The sequence below is a fragment of the Rhynchophorus ferrugineus genome, unplaced genomic scaffold (genome assembly GCF_030347505.1).
Source record: "Rhynchophorus ferrugineus isolate W39M unplaced genomic scaffold, kcgeb_rfMv2 rfM2, whole genome shotgun sequence".
NCBI lineage: Eukaryota > Metazoa > Arthropoda > Insecta > Coleoptera > Curculionidae > Rhynchophorus > Rhynchophorus ferrugineus.
Window position 1 is genome coordinate 14,682,867 of NW_027472581.1, and position 23,639 is coordinate 14,706,505.

The 23,639-nt window shown below is 31.3% G+C and overlaps 1 protein-coding gene and 1 long non-coding RNA gene across 2 annotated transcripts in view; one reads left to right on the forward strand and one right to left on the reverse strand.

Annotated features, from left to right (window-relative positions):
• The window catches only part of LOC143191005 (TWiK family of potassium channels protein 18), a 58,916-nt gene that overhangs the window by 16,263 nt on the left and 19,014 nt on the right, over positions 1 to 23,639 (forward strand). Inside the window, exon 2 of the mRNA XM_076395636.1 lies at positions 14,818 to 15,084. Coding sequence (XP_076251751.1) covers positions 14,818 to 15,084 — 267 coding nt within the window. The remainder of the gene's footprint in view (positions 1 to 14,817; positions 15,085 to 23,639) is intronic.
• On the reverse strand, positions 15,262 to 17,188 carry LOC143191007 (uncharacterized). Its single transcript, XR_013004380.1, has 2 exons — positions 17,094 to 17,188; positions 15,262 to 15,461 (listed from the first exon to the last, which is right to left on the reverse strand). It is a non-coding gene; the product is annotated as an uncharacterized LOC143191007 (long non-coding RNA).

Consider the following 23,639-nt stretch of genomic DNA (forward strand, 5'->3'; position numbering starts at 1 on the left):
AAAAACAAAAAAAATAAACAAATAAAATAATTAAAAAATAAATGATGCAATATAAACTCGGGCACATCAAACGTAAATAAAATATATACAATTTCACTAAATTTTATTTTTTCGAAGACGTCTTTTTCCGGTCATCCAAAGTAACCATAACATTTAAAAATCTGGAATTTGTAGACGGGTAAAAATAAGATTATATAAATAAGTCTAATATATCCCTGATAAATATTAGTTTAAAGCTGAAAATAGTACATGTAAGAAAATTTCAAATAAAAGTGCATATGGTATCAATAGCTATCGTTTTTCGAATCTGCTAAAGGCTTGGATCTCGAACAACTTATTATTTTTGAATCATAATCGACCTGTGGAGATTTCGACATATGTATAAAACGAATAATGAAAGATAACATCAATTGATGGATTAATTGAAAGCTGAATCATAGTATGATCAACCGTTTCGGATATACATAAACGATTTTTTTTAATTCATATATTGTATACCAGGGTAAAATTTCTTGGCATGCAAAACAAATGATTGTTTATTAACTACCACCGTGTGTATTGTAATGCCAGTTTAGTTTATGTAGTTCGTTAGTTTCAATTCCGGACGTTCCTTTACGAACAAACGAGGCAAGGCAATATTTCATGCCTCAGAATTTTGTTTTATACTCTGTCAGTATGTCTTTGAGCTATCTCATTTATTTCATCGATAATGCCGCGTCGATAATGTATATAACATATTTTTTGTCAAATATCTTTAAAAAATGTAAATTTAAATCTTCTTAATTGTAAACTACATAACGGTCTTCCAGATAGAATATTAAAAATTATAAGGTACGCCATATACTTTTGGATAAAACAGGTGAACAGAATTTTAAGAGGGAAATACTCAAAGTTTTCTTTTAGTATAAGAAAACAAAAAGATAGAACTACTAGATCCAACTAAATTGATTGTAATAAACAAATATGAAAAAGGGAAAAGACAGGAGAAATATTTTTGATTTGTTCCAAAGTTCTTTGTAATATAATTATATAATATAATTTGTTTATAATCTTTTAGATATATCTATCTTTACAGATTATATATATATTTCATTCATTGAACTTTATTTAATAAATTTATTTCAGAAATTAAATTGTTTTTTATTTAAAATTTGTTGGTCAATTACACCTGACATCAGAGTTGTCATGTGCCAAACTTTATCAAAAAACCAATTAAATGTCTTCACAGCAAAATGTTTTTCTTACAGGTACCTAAAATGTTTAAATTGGACAATAAAATTACTTGAAGGGCTAATATAACCCCATCTGGATATTGGGCAAAGCAAAATTTTCTCCAGAGAAATGAGTTTGAGTTTTCTCTCTATTAATCTGTGTATTATACTCCTTGTTCTGTAATGGTTAAAACTGGCGATTGGTGAAATGTTTGATTTTTCAAATGTTGTTTAACGTTTCCCAAGCGACGATACTACGGTTTGAAATCCAACATTAATGAACGGTCAACGAACATTAAAGTGTGTTGAAAAGACAATATAAAGCTATCCTTGCAAAAATGACAGCAGAATTCAGCACTCCTTTGACTAGTACTCTGCGATGAGAGTTCCACAACGCTAACATTCATAGAAAAGTTTAATTGTGAAACATTTTTTAAAAAAGTGATGCAACAATCATAGACCTGGACACTTCATGATTGAAAGGATATAATGTAGTCCTATGAATCATCGATTACATTATTTCCTACACACGGGCGGGTTTATGTATAGAGAAGCCCAAAAGAAGCATATGTTTCCTACGGGCAATCATGGGGGAGGTTCCATGATAATTTGGGATGCAATATCGTGGCATTCAACTGGTTCACTCATCCATATCACTGGCCCAATTAATGCAAGTAAACATCTCGTTATCCTCAATGGTGAAATTGTGGTTGGACCGGGTTATGTGGGACTGCCTCTGGGTTTACCAATTCACGAAACTAAAACCGCCTCACAGTTGACCCCTGTGGATCGCTACTGCTACTGCATTAAATTTGGGGATATGGCACCTGGTAACCCTTTACTGGGCAGGACGATCCGACGATAAAACAAATAGTGAAACTACCTATAGATTCGCGAACTTGAGTTAACGAGTGGGTGCTGTCATATGGGGGCAAAAGTTATGACTGCAACAATGGATAAGGTCGTTTCAGCCTGGAAAAAAGGGGAGGCTAGCGGTGATGCGGTGCTAAGCTCCCAGCATGTTGACCAGCTCGCAAACAAGCGCATTTTCAACAAAACTTGAGCTGAGTTCTTGTTTGTGGAAGGATTGAGATTGAAGTGCTTGATTTCTGGAGTGACTGTTTCACTGTGAATTTGATTATTTCTGACAAACCATGGAACGTTTAAGACTCTCCTGAGTAGCTTATTTTGGAAAACTTGAAGCCGTTTCACCTGGTTGGATACAACAAACTTGAAGTATATGATGATGCTCTTACAATGCTTAGCATGTTACTGCCAAATAATGCTTTTAAACATATATCCAAAGCTGTATTATATAATACCTCCCTCCTAAAAAAAGAGCCATAGGTATTCGTCCGCCAGTTTGCCTTTAAGATCCTCAAAATTCTCCTGTTTCTACCCAAATTTCCATGATACCTCTCGACGGAAAGGTTTTCCAAATTTTCGTGGCTCCAGATTTTAATTGTCTCCGGCTAAGAAACTGAGTTACTGCAACCTGCCTTTGGTGACCGTTCACCCCAAAACTGCAAGCTTCTGTCCAAATTCCAATAGACTGTGTTAATTCACAGAAACTTCAGTCCGTTTTTGGAGGCCTTACACCTTGAACTGTGACGCATATGCCGGGAATCCATGGATTAGGGGTGTATTTCTTATTTGAAGCTTGAATGTCTCTTACTTGGAATAGTTTATGGGTCATTGAGCACTTTCACTCCACTTTTTGTGATCTTATAGCTTGAGCTGCGATACTTTTGTCCGAACTTCACATACCTACACCAAGAAAAGCTTCGAGTAATCGCGAATATTCTTGATAATTAATTGAATTTCGGTTAATTGAATGAATTCAAAGGAAACAGGGTACTAAACAAAAAAACTACAATTTTACTTAAAAACTGTTTTATTTAACGGAAAGAAGGGACGACCTGTTGAACGGAGATATCAAAAGACACTAATAGTCAATTAGAAAACAAACCAATCCATCGAGCAGGTAGTTTTTAAACAGATCGCCAAGCATTTTTTCATCATCAAAATATTTTTTTGGTCAGAGTTTTAGAGCACAAAGTCAGAAGTAGATTTTCATCACCAACATCACAGAAGGATTTTGTTGGGTGTTTTGGTACAAGAATAACTCATCTCATTGGAATCTATTCCTCGAAGAATTGTAACTGTTTTAAAAGCAAATGGTGACTGAACAGCTTATTGATAAATAAATATTGTGTATGTGTTAGGTACTCATATTATTCTGTCTATCCTCTGTAATATAAATCTAATATAACCTTGCATAAAAATACTATTGAATAATTTTTTTTATTTTCTTATTATTATTATATATAATATTCTTCTACATATTCTTATATATAAATATAAATAACTATGCATAACAAACCATAAAACAATTTTCATCAATACATTGATGCTCATATATTTCTATCACAACCTTAAATAAGTTCTTTCTACTTTCAGTAAATCACTTTGCGACTGTAATCGATAAGCAAACTTGTAATGGACCGTCTATTATTCCCCAAAGAGTAAACAACTTTTTATACTGCGATATGTCGAGTTTCGTGCCAAAAAAGAGAGTGCTTGTGGAGTATTTACTGACTTACTTTATTAGCAGCTAAAGCGCACACATTTTTCTCTATAGGATGTATTGCAACTAAAACAAAACAATGTATGACGTTTGTTTAAACGTTTCAAAAATGGTAATTTAAAGTAGAACTTACAAGATCATTAATAACTGATCATACAATAATTGGTATACATTTTTTGAAACAATACATTAAGAGAGCCCAGAAAAATGTGTAAGGTATTCCATTTAGCTATTAGATCCATTTAGCTAAACAGTAAGAATATCCACCACAACTCAAGCAAATACACTAAAAAAAGTTCTGATGATGGGATAGAGGTCAGTGTGGATATACATACGTCAGTGTGGATAGGGAACTGAGAGTGGACGGTAGACTTCCCCTCGGCATCTTCTTGTTAATTCCCAGGTATACTAACGTGAGAGCGAATCCATACTAGTGCCAGAAAATGACCAATCACTTAGCGATTTTGAAACGGATAACATATTTAAATGGAGTTCATTGAGAAAAATTAGTACAGTATATATTAATTAAAATATTTTCCACCATTTGTTACAACATCTTTACATTTTTCTAGCAAAATACCTTGTCCAGAGAACGATGGTTGCTTTCCATTCTCATTCACCCACTTTGAACAGAACTTACTCATAGTCAAGTGCTCATGCAATATAAAACCAACACGTTTTTTTTTCGGATATTTTTACGATGTTAGCCAAACCCTCGCAACTTCACTTTTCGATCATTCAAAACGATTTTTGTGGATTTTTTTATGTATTCTGGTATTACCACCTAATTTGTATGGTCACTGCGTTCTGCATCATCGGTATCTCTACGACTACGTTTAAAGTCAGCAAACCAAAGTTTTGTTGTTTCCGATGGAGCGGAGTCCTTATAACACTTTTCAAACGAATTAACGGTATTTTTTTCCCATCAACAAGCAGTGTATAATTAAAATACGAAATTGTTTTTGGTCTATTGTTTTGAAAATAACAAAACTAGTTCTTTTGCAAGTTAGTACTAACTATGAATGCAATAAAACTAGTGTCATGTGCCTATGTGTTAGGCACGAGGCTTTTCAGTCCATGGGTTATGTGTATTAATATCAAACCATCCGATTGAACAGTTAAGTTAGATTGACTAACAACTGTTTACTTTGATACTTCAAATTAACACCAATATATTTCGCTGTTCAATTAGTTATTATGAGAACTTGGAGTCATAATAGCTTTACAGATAAGAAGTAGTAAATATCAAAGCAAAAATTGTGATATTAGAAGGCATGGCAAGAGAGTATGATAACTCAGTCATGAATATGACCAACTATAAGAGACTTTATATAGTGAAAGACAGGGGCCAGGCAGTATTAAAGTGTAATAAAGTATAATAAATTGCAATTTGGTAATATAATTTTATAAATTCAGAATTTTATACATGTTTTTGGGCAATTATTTGAAATAGTTTTCCAAGAAAATAAATAATTGTCAAGGCCCTAGGCTTGATAACAACTTTTATGCACATGTATAGTCATATTTGCTGACATATGGTACCTTTTCAATAACTCATCTATCAAGAGTCACACCAACCTACTTAAAATTAAAATTAGCTTTTATAAAATGACACAAGTGTAGTATTCAGGAGATTTTTGATATAAAGAGTAAAGTTTATTTTATGATTTTATGTATATATATATATATATATATATATATATATATATATTTACCTACTGGGCTATTTATCTGGACTGGGCCTAAATTCTAACGTGGGCTCCGAACCATGGTCCTCAGCATTAAGCCTACTGACCGGCGAGTGGCCAACATTAGAAATCATCCCAGAAGACCGCGCATATATTAACTATACTCTTCGGAATCTAGACAAGACATGGGCTCCACATGTTGCTTGTAATAATTGTAAAAGATGTTTGGAAGGTAATCAGCAAACTTTAATTAAATGCTGAATTAAATATAATAGACAAATTAAATTATATTTCTATATTTTAGGTTGGTATCGAGGTGAGAAAAGGTCAATGAAATTTGCAACACCAAGAATCTGAGAACCAAAAGATCGCGTTAACGAAATTATCAGAGGCAAAGTTTGGAATTTTTGTTGGTCCGAAAATCAGACAGATTTTCGCCGATGAAAAATTTCCAACGCTACTGAATGAATCGTACTCAAATAGTCGTTTCTGGATTCTTAGAAAATAACAACGCGTAAAACTGCAAAAAGCTAGTTGAAAATAAGCTAAACAATTTTAAGACCATAGGCATCAACATGTAATTAAAAGTTCATATGTTGCATGCTCATTTAGATAAATTCAAAATCAACATGCGAGCGTATTCAGAAGAGCAAGGAGAACGTTTTCACCAAGACATTATGAGCTTCGAACAACGTTATCAAGGCCAATACAATGAAAACATGGTGGGAGACTATACTTGGAGTTTATTAAGATATAGTAAATATGAACATAAAAGAAAAGAAGTTAAAGCATGCACTTTTAAATTATTTTCTACTTTTTTATTATTTTGATTTTGATAGTAACACTTAATAAAAATAATCAAATGTTCATTTAAATGGTTTCATTTTCAATTAAAAATTAACACCACAGATTTTAAAAAATATCGGTCAAGCGGTTACCTAAATAAAAAGCAAACTTTTTCCTGCCATATTTTTTTTTTCATCTAATTACGGCCTAAAGAATTGGAATTTAATGCTTTAAAATCAAAGTCAAATTTTGTGTTGACCCGTATTATTTATAAACTAAAAATATCAACCACTTTCTCACTATAAATAATTTTAATAAAAATCATCGAAATGAGGATATGTAGACTGTCCGATAAAACAGCAAAAGCGCGTCATAGATGACGTCGAGTATATTAACAGTTTCAGTTTGTAAAAATGTAAAACTCACTTTAAAGAATGCTGTCTGATACATAGAAACAAGTAACCAAATGAGTCTATAAACTTTTATTTGGGTTGGTAGTGATGCTGCCAAATGCTACCAACTGTCTGCAATATTTTTCAAAACATTAGTGATAATATCTGGAGGTTATAAACAAACGCAAACGTAAACCAAAAGTCAAATTTGATGCGGCAACATTACGACGTGCTGATGTCATACATTTTAATGAAGTGCATTGAAGTTTTATTGGACTGGCCCTAGATGAAAAATAATCTAATGCTAGTACAAAATTAGCAACAACCAAAATAAGTTCCTGTATAAAAGTTGAATCATACCCTCACCATAAACAACCACGCGTAGGAAATCTAATTTTATTTACTAATTGGTTAATAACGATCTCGATATCTCGCATCTAGCTGTTCATAAATTAACAAACGAATCATATAAAAGCGCAATAGTAAAAAACTTAAATAAATAGTTCGGAGTATATTATATGCCGAAACCTCCAAAGGTCCTATGAGTAAATGTATAAATATTTTTCAGATATCTAATTTTAGTTCGGATTCGAAAAAAAAAACGCAGATTAAAAGTTATTATATTTACTTTTGATGTCCGCGTTAAAAGAGAGAAAAGAATATTTTTATCTAGCTGGTATAGCGGCCACTACATAAACAGCTTTGTGTGTACGAAATCAATGCCAAATATTCGAAGCGAAATGACATTTTTATGATGTGCTATCAATGAATGTCGTCATAAACATCTATAAACTATTATATAAATTCTTCCGAATATATAACATTGATTATGATGTAATGAATTATATAATACCGAATATTCAAAATAGAAGAAGATCCTACAAATATCAAAAACAGACATGACCTTACTTACTCCTTAGAACTTTTCGAAATATTTTTAAAAAATTAAAAATAAAAATAGATTAATTATTACTTTAATATAAAGACTATGTGATATATACTTATAGTCTAATCAAAGTTTTTTTTGGTAATTCGTTGTGGATATTTGTGACGTCGAAACATTACAATGTTGCCGCATCAACTCTGAGTTTTAGTTCAGTTTGGCTTTGACATACAACAAAATTGTAATCTAAATAAAATAATTGAACAAAAATGTTATCAAATATAATTTATTTTAATATTATAGTACATCTAATACATATATTATCGAAGGACATAACACTATAATTAAGAACACAGGTATAATAGTTTGTAGGTTAGATTTGTTTTGTTTACATTTAACTCTTATCCACACATGAGGTAGAGTTTTTAGGCGCGTTTTTTTTATGTAGTGTTATAATCTAATCCACCTAATTAACAATTGTATATCTGAGAAACATATTTTACTTTCATTCGAGAACATATTTACTTTTTACGTTTAGTTCTTCTTTCCATCGATGGTGTATTTACTTGGCATGTCATCTCGGTATCCCTGTATTTTTATTTCTCCTGCTACTACCTGTGTACATCATTCTTCATAAAATTAATCACTGAATTCTTTCTAATGCATTTACCATATCTACAAAACAGTTAGTATTCATTCTCTCCTCATACGTTCTAACCTAATGCTTATTTTTAATTATGAATAGTTGCAATCATATCTGTGCACATCCATCTTTTACGATTACAATACCATTTTCTACAGTAATATTCAATTAATTATTTGCATAACTTTAGTTGTTTCCACTTTCACCACTCTGTCTCAGGAATTTCCAGCATTGCACCATATTATCACATATCCTGAAAGTTTCCTTCAGTCACTTTCACTTTACGGGTCACTATCCAATTCAATCACTAAACTGTTAATTTCTAATCTGTCTAAAACATGTTCACGTTTCCACCATTTATCAATTACTTCCTTTGTGTGTCTTATCGAGTACATCCAAACCGAAAGTGTTATGGTTGACAATGCTTCCTTCCACACGTCCAAACAGTTTTTGATGGAATATCTTTCTCAACCAGCAATATAACTGCAATTAACGATTAATAAATATAATGATCAACAAAACCCAATTGAATGCTATTGTAACTATTACCTTTTTCCATCAATTTTTATTGTCTTTACACTTTTGTTTCTGTTTAGCCAAGAGTGAACCACAATGAACTATTTTGAAATATTCAAGTTTCTAATTCAATTCTTTTTGAGGTAATGTCTGAAAGTTCCATTAAACCTCTCTGATGGTTCTTTACACAATTTAAACCCTATGCTCTGTAAGAGTGTACAAAAGGATGTCTCACATACCTCAAAAACTGCATGTCCCTAATTCTTTTATGTATACTTTCCAGAGAGACAATTTTCTCTAAAATAATTGTATTAAATTATGTTTATATCGATAAAATAGTTTGTGTAGTTACTGTTCTTATACATTTCGTATATTTGGTCTTAGATAGAGCCGATATCAAGATGGTGAAGATTCGTCGCCCACTTTGTATGTAGACGGGTTTTCTTGGGTGAATATGACGCATTATTCTTCTTTTTGTAAGCGATGTTATTCACAGTACCCAGAGTAATATTTAGCAGCAACCCGCTAGAAAACATTTTCAATAAAATTGTAGCGTCTTATATTATATAATATCATCAATAATAATTATCTTAAAGCAATAGTAAAAGTTTTTATCTCTTACCTATAAATTAATGTGGCTGTATAATTAATTGTAGTTATTAGATACAGTATAATGTTAAAATAAATTTTATTTGGTAACATTTTTGTTCAATTATTTTATTTAGATTAGAATTTTTTGGTATGTCAAAGCCAAACTGAATTAAAACTTTAAAATGTTTCGACGTCACAAATATCCACGACGCATTACTAAAAAAACTTTGAACAGACTATAGGTAGTTTAACAATTTTTTTTTAAATAACCTTTCAATCTGTCAAGCCTTTAAATTAAACTATTCATTCATTTAAAAGAACATATTTTTATTTAGAACAATAGAAAAAACAAATATAAACTGATATGATAATCTTCAATGCATTTTGTAAAAAATCTATGTATTTGTGGCCAACCATTAAATATCAGACAGCTAATAAATTCAAAGGTTGTTAAAACTACGGAGCTCTCCATTCAGCAATCTCCCCAATGGGCATTATATAATAGCACGTAGACTATCACTTCAAGAATTTATACCAGGAAGTGGAAGTATTCAGTTGGATGTTTATCATCAAAGGATAATTAAAATGTATGCTCTGTCCATCTATATTTCTATGAGAATATATGGTTCAATTTAAGTTCAAGTTTTTTATGCATTATAAATATATGTTTCTTCCAAATTAGTCAAGCATGTCTATATATTTGCATATAACATTCTATATAAGTTCTACAACATAGCTCAATATCAAATATAAGTTCTCAACATAGGTCATATGAGTAGATTAGGTCATATAGTAGTTTATCTCATTCCCTTTACTACTTCATGTTTTAATTACAACTGAATTTTTTTGAAACGAAGTATGAAATTCCTTGCGACTGATATTAGATCCTCCGATGATAAGTGAGATGATAAGAATGGAGTATGTATAAATTCTTGGAGTATGTATGTCGGAAGTAAAAGGGGGATAGCAACAGATCAAAGGCTCTACCCTGCCCTGGGGTGGGGTAGAAGTCTAGTATGTCCAGTGTGTCACATCTTATCAAAAGCTTGAAATATATAAATATATAATGAACTTATACTTTTTCACTATTTTGAGATTAAACACAATAAAAAATTCAGTAATTTTCATAAACGTGTCCAAATGCTGGCTTGGTATATATTAAAAAGTATTAGAATGCTTATTGTTCAACAATATTATCAAAAAAGCTCAAAAACTTGAACTTGGATATCAAGTAAAAATAATATATGTTAATATTAAAAAGAGAAACAAAATTAGAAACTTGCACCAGAACATAAGAGAATGAAGTGAATATCTTGACTAGCATTAAAATATTAATATTCTTACTCTTATGTTGGATAGGTACATCCCTCCAACTATCATCATGGTTAGTCCCATACTCCCGATAATATCAACTTCGTAGTAGTACAAACAATTGTTATTTCAAATAAAATATGATCACTGTAAATTCGAATAGAACTGTATCGCTTACTTGTTTAATCAAGTCCGATAAAATTCTTCGCAATTACGTTTTTAAACCTTGAACTGTAAATTTATAACTTTACCATGATAACCCTCAAAAATTATATGGATGAAATCTGTGTAATGATATTTGTTAAAAAACAGCGCTAACCTTTTGAAGATCTACATAATTTTAAAATATATCAATAAATAAAACAAAAATATGCTAAAAAAATGATAAATTAGAATATTTTATAACTCTTTAATTTGATCTTTGTCAATATTAAAAATAAAAGTTATCCTGTCCAAGATTTAATGATTATAAATGCTACACTGACATACGGAGGCATCCATAAATTAATCAACATCAAATGACTCACTTCGAAAAGGAAACGTAAATAGAAAGCGAATAAAATGTAAGGAATGTCTACTTTTATTCTAAAGTTTGTTATTTCCTTTGATGCTATTTATTTATATAATCTTCAAAATCAATAGGCCACAATTAAATTATAAATTTAATAATCGGTGAAATGTTATGTAACAAACCGTTATGTAAAAAATCTTTCAATATATGATGAAGATTGATGCATGTTTAATTATTTTCTAATATAGGGACAATAGTATTAAGTATTAAGAATAGTTAACAGGTCAATTGAAAAGTACCCGGCCTACCATAGTAAAACATTTTTTGACAATTTTTTTTTATTCAACATAATTCCATTCAAGGGTGATACACTAATTACACCGACCCTCCAACTCTTCGATATCATTTTTGTAGTACGATTTGTCCTTTGCTCCTCAGTTTCGGCGATCACCTCTTCATTCGACGAAAATTTCTTCTCAGTGAGCATTCTTTTGAGATCTGAGCACAGGAAATAGTCACTGGGGGCCAGATCTAGAGAATACGGTATATAAACAATCCGAAGCCTAATTCATGGACGCATTTTTGAGGGCTAGTGCTAACTAAAAAACATGGAAGACATATGTATTTATTTCTAGTAGCGCCATCTAAGTATCAGGCCGAGGACTTTTCAACTAACCTGTTATATAATAATATGATCTCAGTGATTCTCAACATTTTTAATAGGCTAAACTTTCAACAATTTAAAATTGTACAGACACACTAACGATAAAATAAGTTTAAAAGAATTTTATTCTGTATAATAGTTTATGACAATATTTTGCAGCATATAAAAGAGTCGCGGCACTAGTCTAACATATAGAGAGTACCTTAGTAACACATTAGGGCTAATGAAAATAAATTAATAATTTTTCCGAAGAAGAGCTTTATGAATTGTATCTGACGCACTGAATGTTAAATGAGTTTTATACAATGGTCAAAAAAGAATGCATATATTGCTTTTGATTGATTTCTTTATAACATATAAATATTTCTATTATATACTTAAAATATATAATAGCAATATTAAACCTTCAGATGGAAATTAACAAAGTTGTATGCACGCATTAGAGTTAAAAATACGTTTCGTGTTTCAGTCGGAAAAAAAGGTGTCATCGCATCGCTGATATACACGCACGTGATTTATTAAAATGATAAATACGGACTATTAAACATATCAGAAAAATGTTTCAAGATCCAAAACATAAAGTTATTTATACCGCAGAGCAGGAATCATCAGATGTTTATCAAAGTTACATCCAGACAATCACATTCATGTCATGTTCCCATAGTATTCAAGACTTAATAATATATACTTTATACAAGAATATTTAAAATAATATTATCAAAAAAATTTAAAATCTCCTTTAACCAACTATGGGTTTATCTTGATTGGACCTACAGTTTTACGTGGGCTCTGAACCACGGTTTTACGTGGGCTCTGAACCACGGTCCTCGGCACCGACTATCGAGTAACCAATTTAAAAATCATCCCAGAAAACATCCGGTCGTACACAGCCTGGTTACTGGCGTGACTGGGATAATTTTGCAGTCTTGCCTAGGAGAACCACAAATAGTAAACAATCACAAACATAAATTTACGACCATGCCCCAGCAGGATTCGAGCCCGCGACTATCGCAACAGTAGATGGATCGTCCTGTCGCCTTTACCACTGCGCCACTAAGCCGGATAATATCGAAAATTGCTTAGTATGTTTATTTTATGATATGAGGGGTTCTGATGATGCAACACTTCTGCTAACTATTAAATTCGATTGTTTTGGCAATTATCTACATAAAATAATAGTTTTCCATTTATTATTATTGAGTTATTTAGTGTATACAGACAATAATAGCACAAGCATACACGGTTTTGGACTTAAGCAACGAAAACCTGTTTATAATGTAAATTGTGGGACTGAATCCAATCCGTGTTTTAAAATTGGTTCTACATTTCGAAATATTTAATAAATTCATTATTTTTGATCATTAACGGCCATTTATTGAATAAAAAAATATAAATAAGAAAGGAACTGATATTGAACTAAATCTTTTATGCTACTTTCACGCATTAGGATCCAACACAAAACCAAAATCCTTGTTATCGCCTTTCAATTCTAGCTAGCCGCTCTTCTTGATCGTCGCTCGTATCGCACAAGTTTTGTGGAAAAAAAAACTATGAAAAAGATCTGAATGCAGAAAATTTATTTCGAGGACACATTCGAGCTCCAATCTTGTGGTAATTTAGCATGAATTTGTCAATTACGTGCTTGTAATCCGGTAATTTATGATTACCAAGAATGTTATGAAAAACACTTTGAGACGATGCCCATGCTGCTGCTTCATCAGGTATTAAACACTTTGTCATGATAAAATTTGTGATTTGATGTGAGAAAATTAACTAATGCCTCAATAGAAGAATATTTTTATCTCACAATATGTCTTGTCACAATATACTTGATGATCTTGTATTATTCCATTTTCTATAGCAACAATGTTATCAGAAGCAATAACTGATTTTCAACGGTATTCATGACTTTCGCCAATAAAAAAAACCTTTCCAAGATTCCGAGAATATTTTATTATATTATATATTATAGAGTTCACAAATATTTTGTGTATCTACGTAGCTAACCAATTATTTTAATAATTAATTTTTGCAGCTATCAATGAGAAGCCAGCAATCGGAAGATTTTAATGCTTTTCAGAAAATAACTTCGCAATATAATAACATACATACTTTTTCAGTCCTAAGGCTAACAATTCCAATACTTGTTCTGATAAACTTAGATCAACATTAGAATTCAGATATTCCATCATCATATTCAATTATACTTGCATATACTGGGAATGTACTGAATGATGTGAATTTGGCATCATCATAGTTGCTGAACGCATACGAACAACTATACATAAATAGATTAAGAAAGATTGTTAATAAGAAAGACCATATTACCATATGTATCATATATGTATGATCATATATATATGTATGTGCAAAATCCTTGCCCAGAAGATGCATTTCAAGTAGATAAAAAAACCCTTAATGAACTGTTAAATATTTGAAAAACAAAATACATCAAAGTCAACAGAAACCAAAGCCAATTCAGTACTTTCATCAATACATTCGAAAACTGACTGTGGAAATATAGAAATACTTAGGAATATTCCAAAAGAAATAAAAGAGAATCCGTAGAGATTTCTGGCACCAAAGAAAATATGTAATAATAATTCATGTGTAATATATCAATGGATTATATCAATTCCAGACCTTTATACTATGAAAGTCTTATCTTAAACGATATAACCTTGTGATTTAATGAATTATTGCACTTTATTAAATTTATTGCATTTCCTTCAAAGTAACCTCTTTATATATGTATTTCAATTGCATCTTATATTAGATGTGCTTAGTACAATACTCTTTATATTAACATTGTTGTGTTGCACTTGTATCAATATACAAGTAAAACGAATGTGGGTCAAGTACATCAATATATATTTCCCAAATTAAAATTAAATTAAACTACGTAATCATCATTAGTAGTCATCATTTATTAGTCATCTAATAAATCTATAAACATTATATGAAATATATTACCATCTATACTTTAGTTTTAATAAAAACTAGTACGTTTCGACAAATGCATTTTTATTTACAGGGCCATATGAAGATGAAAAGGAACCGTTGGACATGAGAACGTTAACATACGAGCTGATCGAGGAACTGACAGTTCTATCCGAAGTAATGCCCTTCGAGAACCAAACGGACCAATGGAAGATCACGGCAGACGAGAAAGTGAAGGGCTATATCCTGAAAGTGATCGAGAACAGACAGATCGAGAACTTCATCAAAGCCAACCGGGGACCAAAAGTATGGACACTGATCAATTCGGTAGTTTTTTGTGCTACTATATATACTACAATAGGTATGTGATCTATCTTTAGTTGTTCAATTTAAATCGACCGTCTATAAACCGATAATACGTCACTACATCAAACCACCAAAAACACATTGCAAATTTGATATAAACATTTATGTTAACTTGCTTCATTTTTATTTTTTACTCGGAATAAAATGTTCACGAATCAAGAATGAAAATACATTTTTACTTATTTGCATTTTATATATTTATACTAATCTGCAACTTTTTATAGCTTTTTTATATGTTTCTTTATAACACGAGCCCCGAACCACAGTCCTCGACATTCATTTGGAGACCATCCCAGAAGACATCTGGTCTTATCCAGCCTGGTTACTGCCGTGACTGGGATGGTCATTCCTTGTCGGATTTTCCACTGTTGCCTATAAAGACATTTACGATTACAATCACAAACATAAAGTACATCCATGTCCCAGCAGGATTCGATCCCGCGACTACCGCAACAGCAGGAGGGCCATCCTGTTGCCTTTTATATTTACTTTATTATTTGGTAGAGTATGAAGTCATTTAAAAAAAATTAATATCATTTATTAAAAGAAATACTTTCAGTCTCCATGGTGAACTCGATTTTAATCAATCCAATGGCATTCAACTTTCTTGCTTTTGAATCATCCAAGTGCACTCAACCTGATTGAAACTATTGTCCTATATTGCTATATTACTATATTATAGGTACCTTAGGTACCGAGATTTAATCTGACCATTCAACGATTTGAATTGTTTTACATATGATGACAATTAACTCTTTTTTTTTTAATTTAATTACATTGTCCTCTTTTTATTTCCACGTACACATTTTATAAATGGGGCTTGCCAGCTAATGTGCCAAATGTGGAGGCATTCACACACTATCGATATTATGTGTAATCATGCAACATTTTTCATTTCTGTCATTTGCAATGCTATTTATATTATTCATCCACCAGAGCAAACAACACCTAATTATCATATTCCTTGTGACATTTTCTTGCTCAGGATGTTGTACACGACTAACAACTTTAAGAAAGATCGAAAAGAACTTTTGTTAAATTTGGTTTTGTACAATATTTTGCAATTAATGTTACGTAAAACTCTGGTACTGTTAAATAACATTTAGATAATATAAAATAATAAGTCAGAATATTTTAAAGTAACATCAGTAATAATTATTTCTTGTAATATTACCACATATGTAATACACTTAGTTCTTAGTCATTTTGCTGTTACTGTCTGGTAAATGGTACTAGATACTATTTGATTCTTATCTGCATGAAGCTGGAGGCACAGATTCGACTATTTCAAAAAAATCTACAAAGAAACACGTGTTATAATTTACGGCTCCCAATTTACTTCCTTCGAAAAAAATATTATATTTGTGCTTCAAATTCTATTTTTGTAATGTGGACTAAGTAACTGCTGATTTCACTATTTAACTTATATCCAAATATTCCGTTTCGATAGATTAAGGTATATTATGCATTTTAATACAATTATCGATGTCGATTTTAATGAACATACCCTTCTACATTTGGATCAATAATCATCTGGTCCGGAATGCAAAGAACAAAGCTTCCTGTCCGGAATCTTGATGTAGGAACTCAAAAGGTTTCGCTTAAAGTTATCATTCTTTATTTTTAAAAACTGTTTCTTCGCTAGAGCAAATTCCTTTGGATAGTGATTAATTCTATGAAAACCTTCATATCCTGGAAAACAATACTTTTAATAGGTTTTTGCATTTAAACTAATAATATTTACCTTAAATACTTCAAAAAATAACGTCTTAACGGCAAATTTCCTCAAAATTATACAGAATAAAATATTTTTATAAAAAAATTTAACCAACGTCAAAAAATAAATAAGAAACTCATTAAAATTTAAAAAATAATCCAACTTAGATCTTTAACACGTTCATATTTTATTTTTAAACGTTTTTCTTTGTTAAACAAAAGCCTTATTTAACCTTTCCACTACACGTATTAGATATTCTACTATACACAATTTAGCTTAATACCTACCTATTTATCTATTTACAATATTATTTTAACTACTGCCAATTGACTACTTTGAAGTCGGTGCCGAACCCAAACAATAATAATAATTTAGGATTGTTTTGTTGGTAATTAAATTGTTTGTATATGGCACATAATTATTATATTACTGTTGTATTTTTTGGTGTTGTATTTTTTGCCGAGCACGGACTTCAAAGTGATCAGTTGGTAGTAGTTAAAATAATATTGTAAATAGATAAATAGGTTTAGGTAGGTATTAAGCTAAATTATGTGTATATAGTAGAATATAAAATTAAATCACGTTTTTGTTTATTTTTACTTAGTTATTACAGCGATTATTATGCACATATCTTATTTTAATTTTTTTTTTTTGTTAAAAATCTAAGTTTGATTATTTTTTAATTTTTGTTGTGTTCCTTTTGTTTTGAAGTCGGTTCAATTTTCGTGTTAATAATATTTTATGTTTCTCTGTTTAATGTTAGATATTTACTCAATAAATTACGCAGTTATTTTATATAATATTACATTGGGTAGGACAAGTAAAAGTGCTGCCCCCCCCCATGAGGAAAATAGGAAAAAAGAATCATTGAAAATTAGGGGCGCTTCAGGCCCCGGAGTCCGGCAAAAATGTTCCTGCCGGAAATCGAACCCGCGCCCTCAATTTGGAAGCTAAAAACTCTAACCATTACACCATAGAAGCAGTTGTCCAGAACGTTTTTATGAGGTTTTATATGCTATAGTTAGCGCTTAAAAAGCAAGCTGAATGGCTCTTGCTCTGAATGACTTCCGATTTTCCGTCACATCAGCTCAGAAATAACATTATACCCAAATATCTGATTATTTTAGATAAAAAATATGGGAAAACTTTGTAGGTGTCTTTGAAATTTTAGACTTTCCCTCGATTTCTCCGCTTCCCCACCCCCCTAGAGATCCTGATTTGGTTCCAATGGGACCACCTCGGAAGGGCACTCTTTCGAATAAAAAAAGATTTTTGAAAATCAACCTACAACTGACGGAGAAATCGGCGAACATACATTAAAATATATATATATAGAGCCAAACTTAGAACCTCCTGCTTTTGAAGTCGGTTAAAAATAGAAAAAAACAAATATAACCTAAGTTGTTTTACAATATTTCAAAACGAAAGAATAGAAATATCTACCAGTTCTTTCTTTCAAACCTTCAGCCATCTGGTGATGAAGAAGCACAGTGAAAACATGGTTAAACGTGGTTCGTTGCTAACAACGCCTTCCAAAAAAATTATTAACGTATTATCCAAATTTTGAAAACAGTAGTTAAGAATAATCCATGTGAGTCAATGTATCTTCTACATAAGAGATTTTATATTAATATCTGCCAAAGTCAAGCACTACAATGTTGCCAATATCGACAAATAACACTTCACAGTAAACTAACATATGGCCCACATTATATACGTTAAGTAATGAACCAAAACCAGCTGTAGCTATTCCCTATATTTACTTTTCAAAGTTTCGATCTCTTGTCAAGATGGTTATATGTTCGATCACGCGTACTATAGCGATACAAACCAGAATTATCACTTTTTTTAAAGCTCCGAATATATTTTTTCAGCGCTTTCACGATGTAAACAGAAGCGTATTTTGATTATTGACGAGTTGTTGAAAAGGTGTTCTATAATATGTTGTTCGTCGCGTACGCGTCTAAACATTTCAAATAATTTAAATTCCTTTCAGTTATTTTGATATATTTTTTCTATAGTTTTTCACACCACGGATTCGTGTTTGTTTCTTGTTACATCGCGAGTATGGATCTACATTTCATCTAGTTTCCATCGTCAGTGTACGTGGGAATTTAATATAATAAATATTAGGTGCTTGCATGTATTTTGATCAGCAAGATCTATTGGTGAAAAGGCAAAGCAATTATCAATGTAAGGAATGATTATATAATTAATAAAGAATGCCTTTTGTGGCATATTGTCCCTGACGATGAAAAGGCGATCAACTATAATAATCCCAATAATCCCAATTCAAAATTAAAAAGTAGATTAGTGAAGGATTTAAGTTCAAATCTGCACCAAAGCTGAATATTCATGGCCATAACATCTTTCTATGCATAGAGTGAGTTCAACAAAGTGTAGTATATTACGAGCTGATAAAAATGTTATTGCAGATGCCTACCGATGTCGATTAACGACTATCTAGTGTAGCGACCTTGAGGCATGTCGAATTTTACATCGTGGAATAACGGTCTACAAAATACCCAGAAATATAATTCCAGATGTTGAACACGGGCGGGGTACCAGCAGCGCCAACTAGAACCCGATAACGAATAGCTGGCAACCCCGAGACGTTTATCTGGGATGTTATTAAAGGGTATTTCCATTCATTCAGTACTCGACCATCGTTTGGTTTAGACGTGGCACCATCGACTGCCAAAGCCTCGTCACCAGGTAACACCGCTGCCATCCGTTTTATCATTTATATTTATATATTTTTATATTACTTCAATAAATAACGGTCACATAATGTAAACACCACTGTTTCGTTTCGTTTTACCTCCATTCACCGAGCCACATCATTTACCCTAAACTAGTAACAGAAGTAAAGTCGTCTTTTTTAACTAACTTCAAAAAAGGAGGAAGTTCTATGTTCGACTCTATATATTTTTTAAATGTATGTTCGCTGATTTCTCCGTCAATTATAAACCGATTTTCAATTCTTTTTTATTAGAGTGTGCAAGAGTGCACTTACGAGGTGGTCCCATTGGAACCAAGTCAGTATAGGTTGGAAGGAAGGAGGAAAATCGATGGAAACCCTCAAATTTCAAAGGCCCGTACAAAGTTTTCAATTTTTTTTATCTAAAATAATCATATATTTGGATAATGTTATTGCAGAACTGATTTAACGGAAGAACGGAAGTCGTTCAGTGCAAAAGCCGTTCAGTTTGCTTCTTAAACACTAACCATATCATTTGAGAGGCCGTAGGAATATCGCAGGCAACTGGTCTTATGGTGTAGTGATTAGCGTATTCAGCTCACAGATGGAGGTCCCTGGTTCGATTCCCGCCGGTGCCAACAACTTTTTGTTGTTGGTTTGGTTAGGACATTTATCAAATCACCAAGGTTAAAGTGCCTGAAGTGTTCCTTATTTTCAATCATTGTTTCTTTATTCCTATGTTTCCTCATATGGGCTGCACCTTTACTTGGCCTCCCCAATATAATACTTAATAAAATAACTTCGTAATTTATTTAGTAAATACCTAACACTAAAAAGAGAAAAATAAAATATTTTTAACAAAAAAATTGAACCGACTTCAAGAAGTAAATAAAGAACTCACTAAAAATTAAAAAAAACAATTAAACTTTTACTGTCAACACTAAACAAAACGTTTTAAAATAAAATATGTAAATAATAATTGTTATAATAACTAAATAGAAATAAACAGAAACCTTATTTAATCTATCTGCTACACGTATTTTATATTCTACTATATACACACAATTTAGCTTAATACCTACCTAAACCTATTTATCTATTTGTGTGCTGAGGCCAACCAATACAAAAATAATAATATAGTTGTGTGACATACAAAAAAAATATAAGGAACAAAAGAAATTTTGTTGTTTTCAGCCATACATTGGTACTAACTAGTTTAAATTCTTGGAACTACAAACGAATTCTAACAAAGTACAAATCACAATATCATATAATCTTAAATTAACGTCCATCTGCATACTTGTAATTTGAAATATTCTCATTATCTTCTTCCATTTACAAATTTCATTTATAATAATCCCGGAAGAATTCAGACGTCTATAGCTCCAATCAAAAATTAATACAAGAAGTCAATGTTTTCATCAAGATATTCAAATACGATAATTACACCCGCTAGCTTCATCAAATTTCCATATGTTAAATCCTTAAGTCAGTAAAAGCACAAACTAAGCGATACCATGCAATAAAACTCTATCTTTATTGCGATTTTAAACTTTATCACTTTGTGCATTTCTTCAAAAGTGTCTCAAACAAATTTTTCAATAGCTTTCAACATCAAAGAAATATTATCATATGTTTTCGCATGTTCTTAATGGGTCTAAGCAATATATTTCTCAATACAGAAAAAGTAATAATCTAATCTAAAGAAAATAACCCCCGTCGCGCCAGTAGCCAGGCTAGGTCCCAGATCATCCCAGAAGACCGGATGTCTTCTGGGATGATCTCAAAGTTGGTCGCTGCCTAGTCGGTAGGCTTAATGCCGAGGACCGTTGTTCGGAGCCCACGCTAAACAGTAAGTGCAGTCCACATAAACCCTAGTTAGTAAAAAGGAGACTTTAAAATATTAAAAAATGAGTAGCGTCTTTATACACTGAATAAGTTCTCGCTGTTGACGAAATAGAAGAAGTTTTAATTTCTCATCCTATAAGCATAGGTCAGCAGTAAGTTTATTTCATTCCTTGGCTCAGTTAGTGTTGTATAGCAATATTTTGCTTCAAATCCAAAACCAACCAATTAATCTTAATCTCTTCTAGTAAGTAGCTTTTATTCATATTTCATAATTTTCAAGAAGTATACAATCACGTTTTTGAAATAGAATGGGAATATAAAGTTTCTCCTTTGTTTATTGGTACATTATCCCATAATATGATTCAAACAATAATAGTGTTTCTCTTCTTCTTTCATTATTGCCTTTTTCAGTCACTCTTAGAATTGTGTAGTAATTACACAATTAGATTTTACATCATGTTTGTGCAACCCATGACTTATCCTGAACCGGTATTTTTATAACATAATAAATAGTCTTTTAAACAGTAAAGCCACTTTTTGCATTTCTTCAAACTTGTCTCAAACAAAATTTCCACCAGCTTTCAACATCAAAGAAATATTATCATTCCATGTTTTCGCATGTTCTTAATGGGTCTAAATAATATATTTCTTAAAACAGAAAAAGTAATAAAATGTCAATGTTAGCATATATTAAATTTGTTTATTACAAATTTAAGTTACAAATTAATTTATTACTATTGTTCTGTTTTGCTTGGTTCATTGCAAAAACAAAGACGAGTCAACGGGACAAATATAGATACAACAAAGATATTGTTATCAATACAATTAATTTTAATATTATAATACATCTAATGCATATAATATCGAGGAACTTAAAAGTGCAATTAATTATACAGTTATAATAGTTTATAGGTTGGGGTTGTGTTTTATTACATTTACAATGAAATATTTTCCATACCACCTATGAGTTAAAGTTCTAGGCGTATTTTTCGTGTAGTGGTATCCCCTGGAGGTTTAATCCACCCAATTAATGACTGTAGAATCAATTAATATATATTACTTTCATTGGAGAGCATATTTACCTTTTACGCTTAGTTCTTGTTTCCTTCGACTCAGTGTCGTTCCTTGTAAAATCATTTTGATATCACTATATTTTATTATTCTGTTACTACCTGCATACATCTTTATGTACTTGCCAAATGTACAAAACAGTTAGTATTCTGAACAATTATATACATATATGTGCACATAAATCTTTCATAGTTTACAATAGGATTTCCTACGATTATCGCATATTAATTATATACTCACTTATAGTTTCTACTCTCATCACCTTGTCTTGGAAATTGTCATCATTGAATCACAATCCGTTATTCAGAAAGTTTCCTATAAGTGAATAATTAAGCTGTTAATTCACGAATGATGTTGTTCACGAATCCATCATTTATCAGTATCTCCTTCAATGTGTCTGATCTGTATATGTATGTAAATTATCAATAAATTTTATGACTAATAAAACCTAATGTCCTAACACCGTATTTTTATCGTCTTACCAAAGGGTATGACCATTGGGTATATTGGTCCTATTCTGAAATATTTATCTCATCTGAATACACAAATTTAAATAGTAAATATTTCTTGATTTTATTATATACTTTAAAAATTATATTCTTTTAAAATCAATGTCTGGAAGTTCTATTATATTTTATATCTCTCAATATATCTCTAACCTTTTTATGGATACTTCCATTAACAGCTTCTTCCGAAACTCTGAAATTTGGTCTCTGACAAAAGTAACAACAAATTGATCTTGATTCGTCCAAGAAATAAAATCGTGAATGAGATTATATTTTTTATTTTTTAAGATATTTAGAGCAGATTCAACATGGTAATAAATGTTTCATTAAAATCTGCTGCAACTTGATATTTACTAAACAGTAAAAATACTTACCTCTCTAACGAATTTTACTGACAAGAGGGGCCTCCATTATCTCATTCCTGTTCGAAATAACTGATTAGAAACGCAATCTGGTCTGCCTGCCTTAGAGATTTTCAACCAGACTAATAAAAATTAGCAATTTGAAATTTATCAAAACAAACAACGCTCTAAAACAACCCTTGCCGGTTTATAACCTGTAGTAATAATAATTCATATTTTGATGAATATATGAAATAGATTCGGTTTTATGTTCGAACATATCATATAGTAGTGTGTCACTTTTTAACTAGACTAAAATGACAAGGAAAATATTGTCTGATTCTAAAACGAATTTACAAAGAGCGG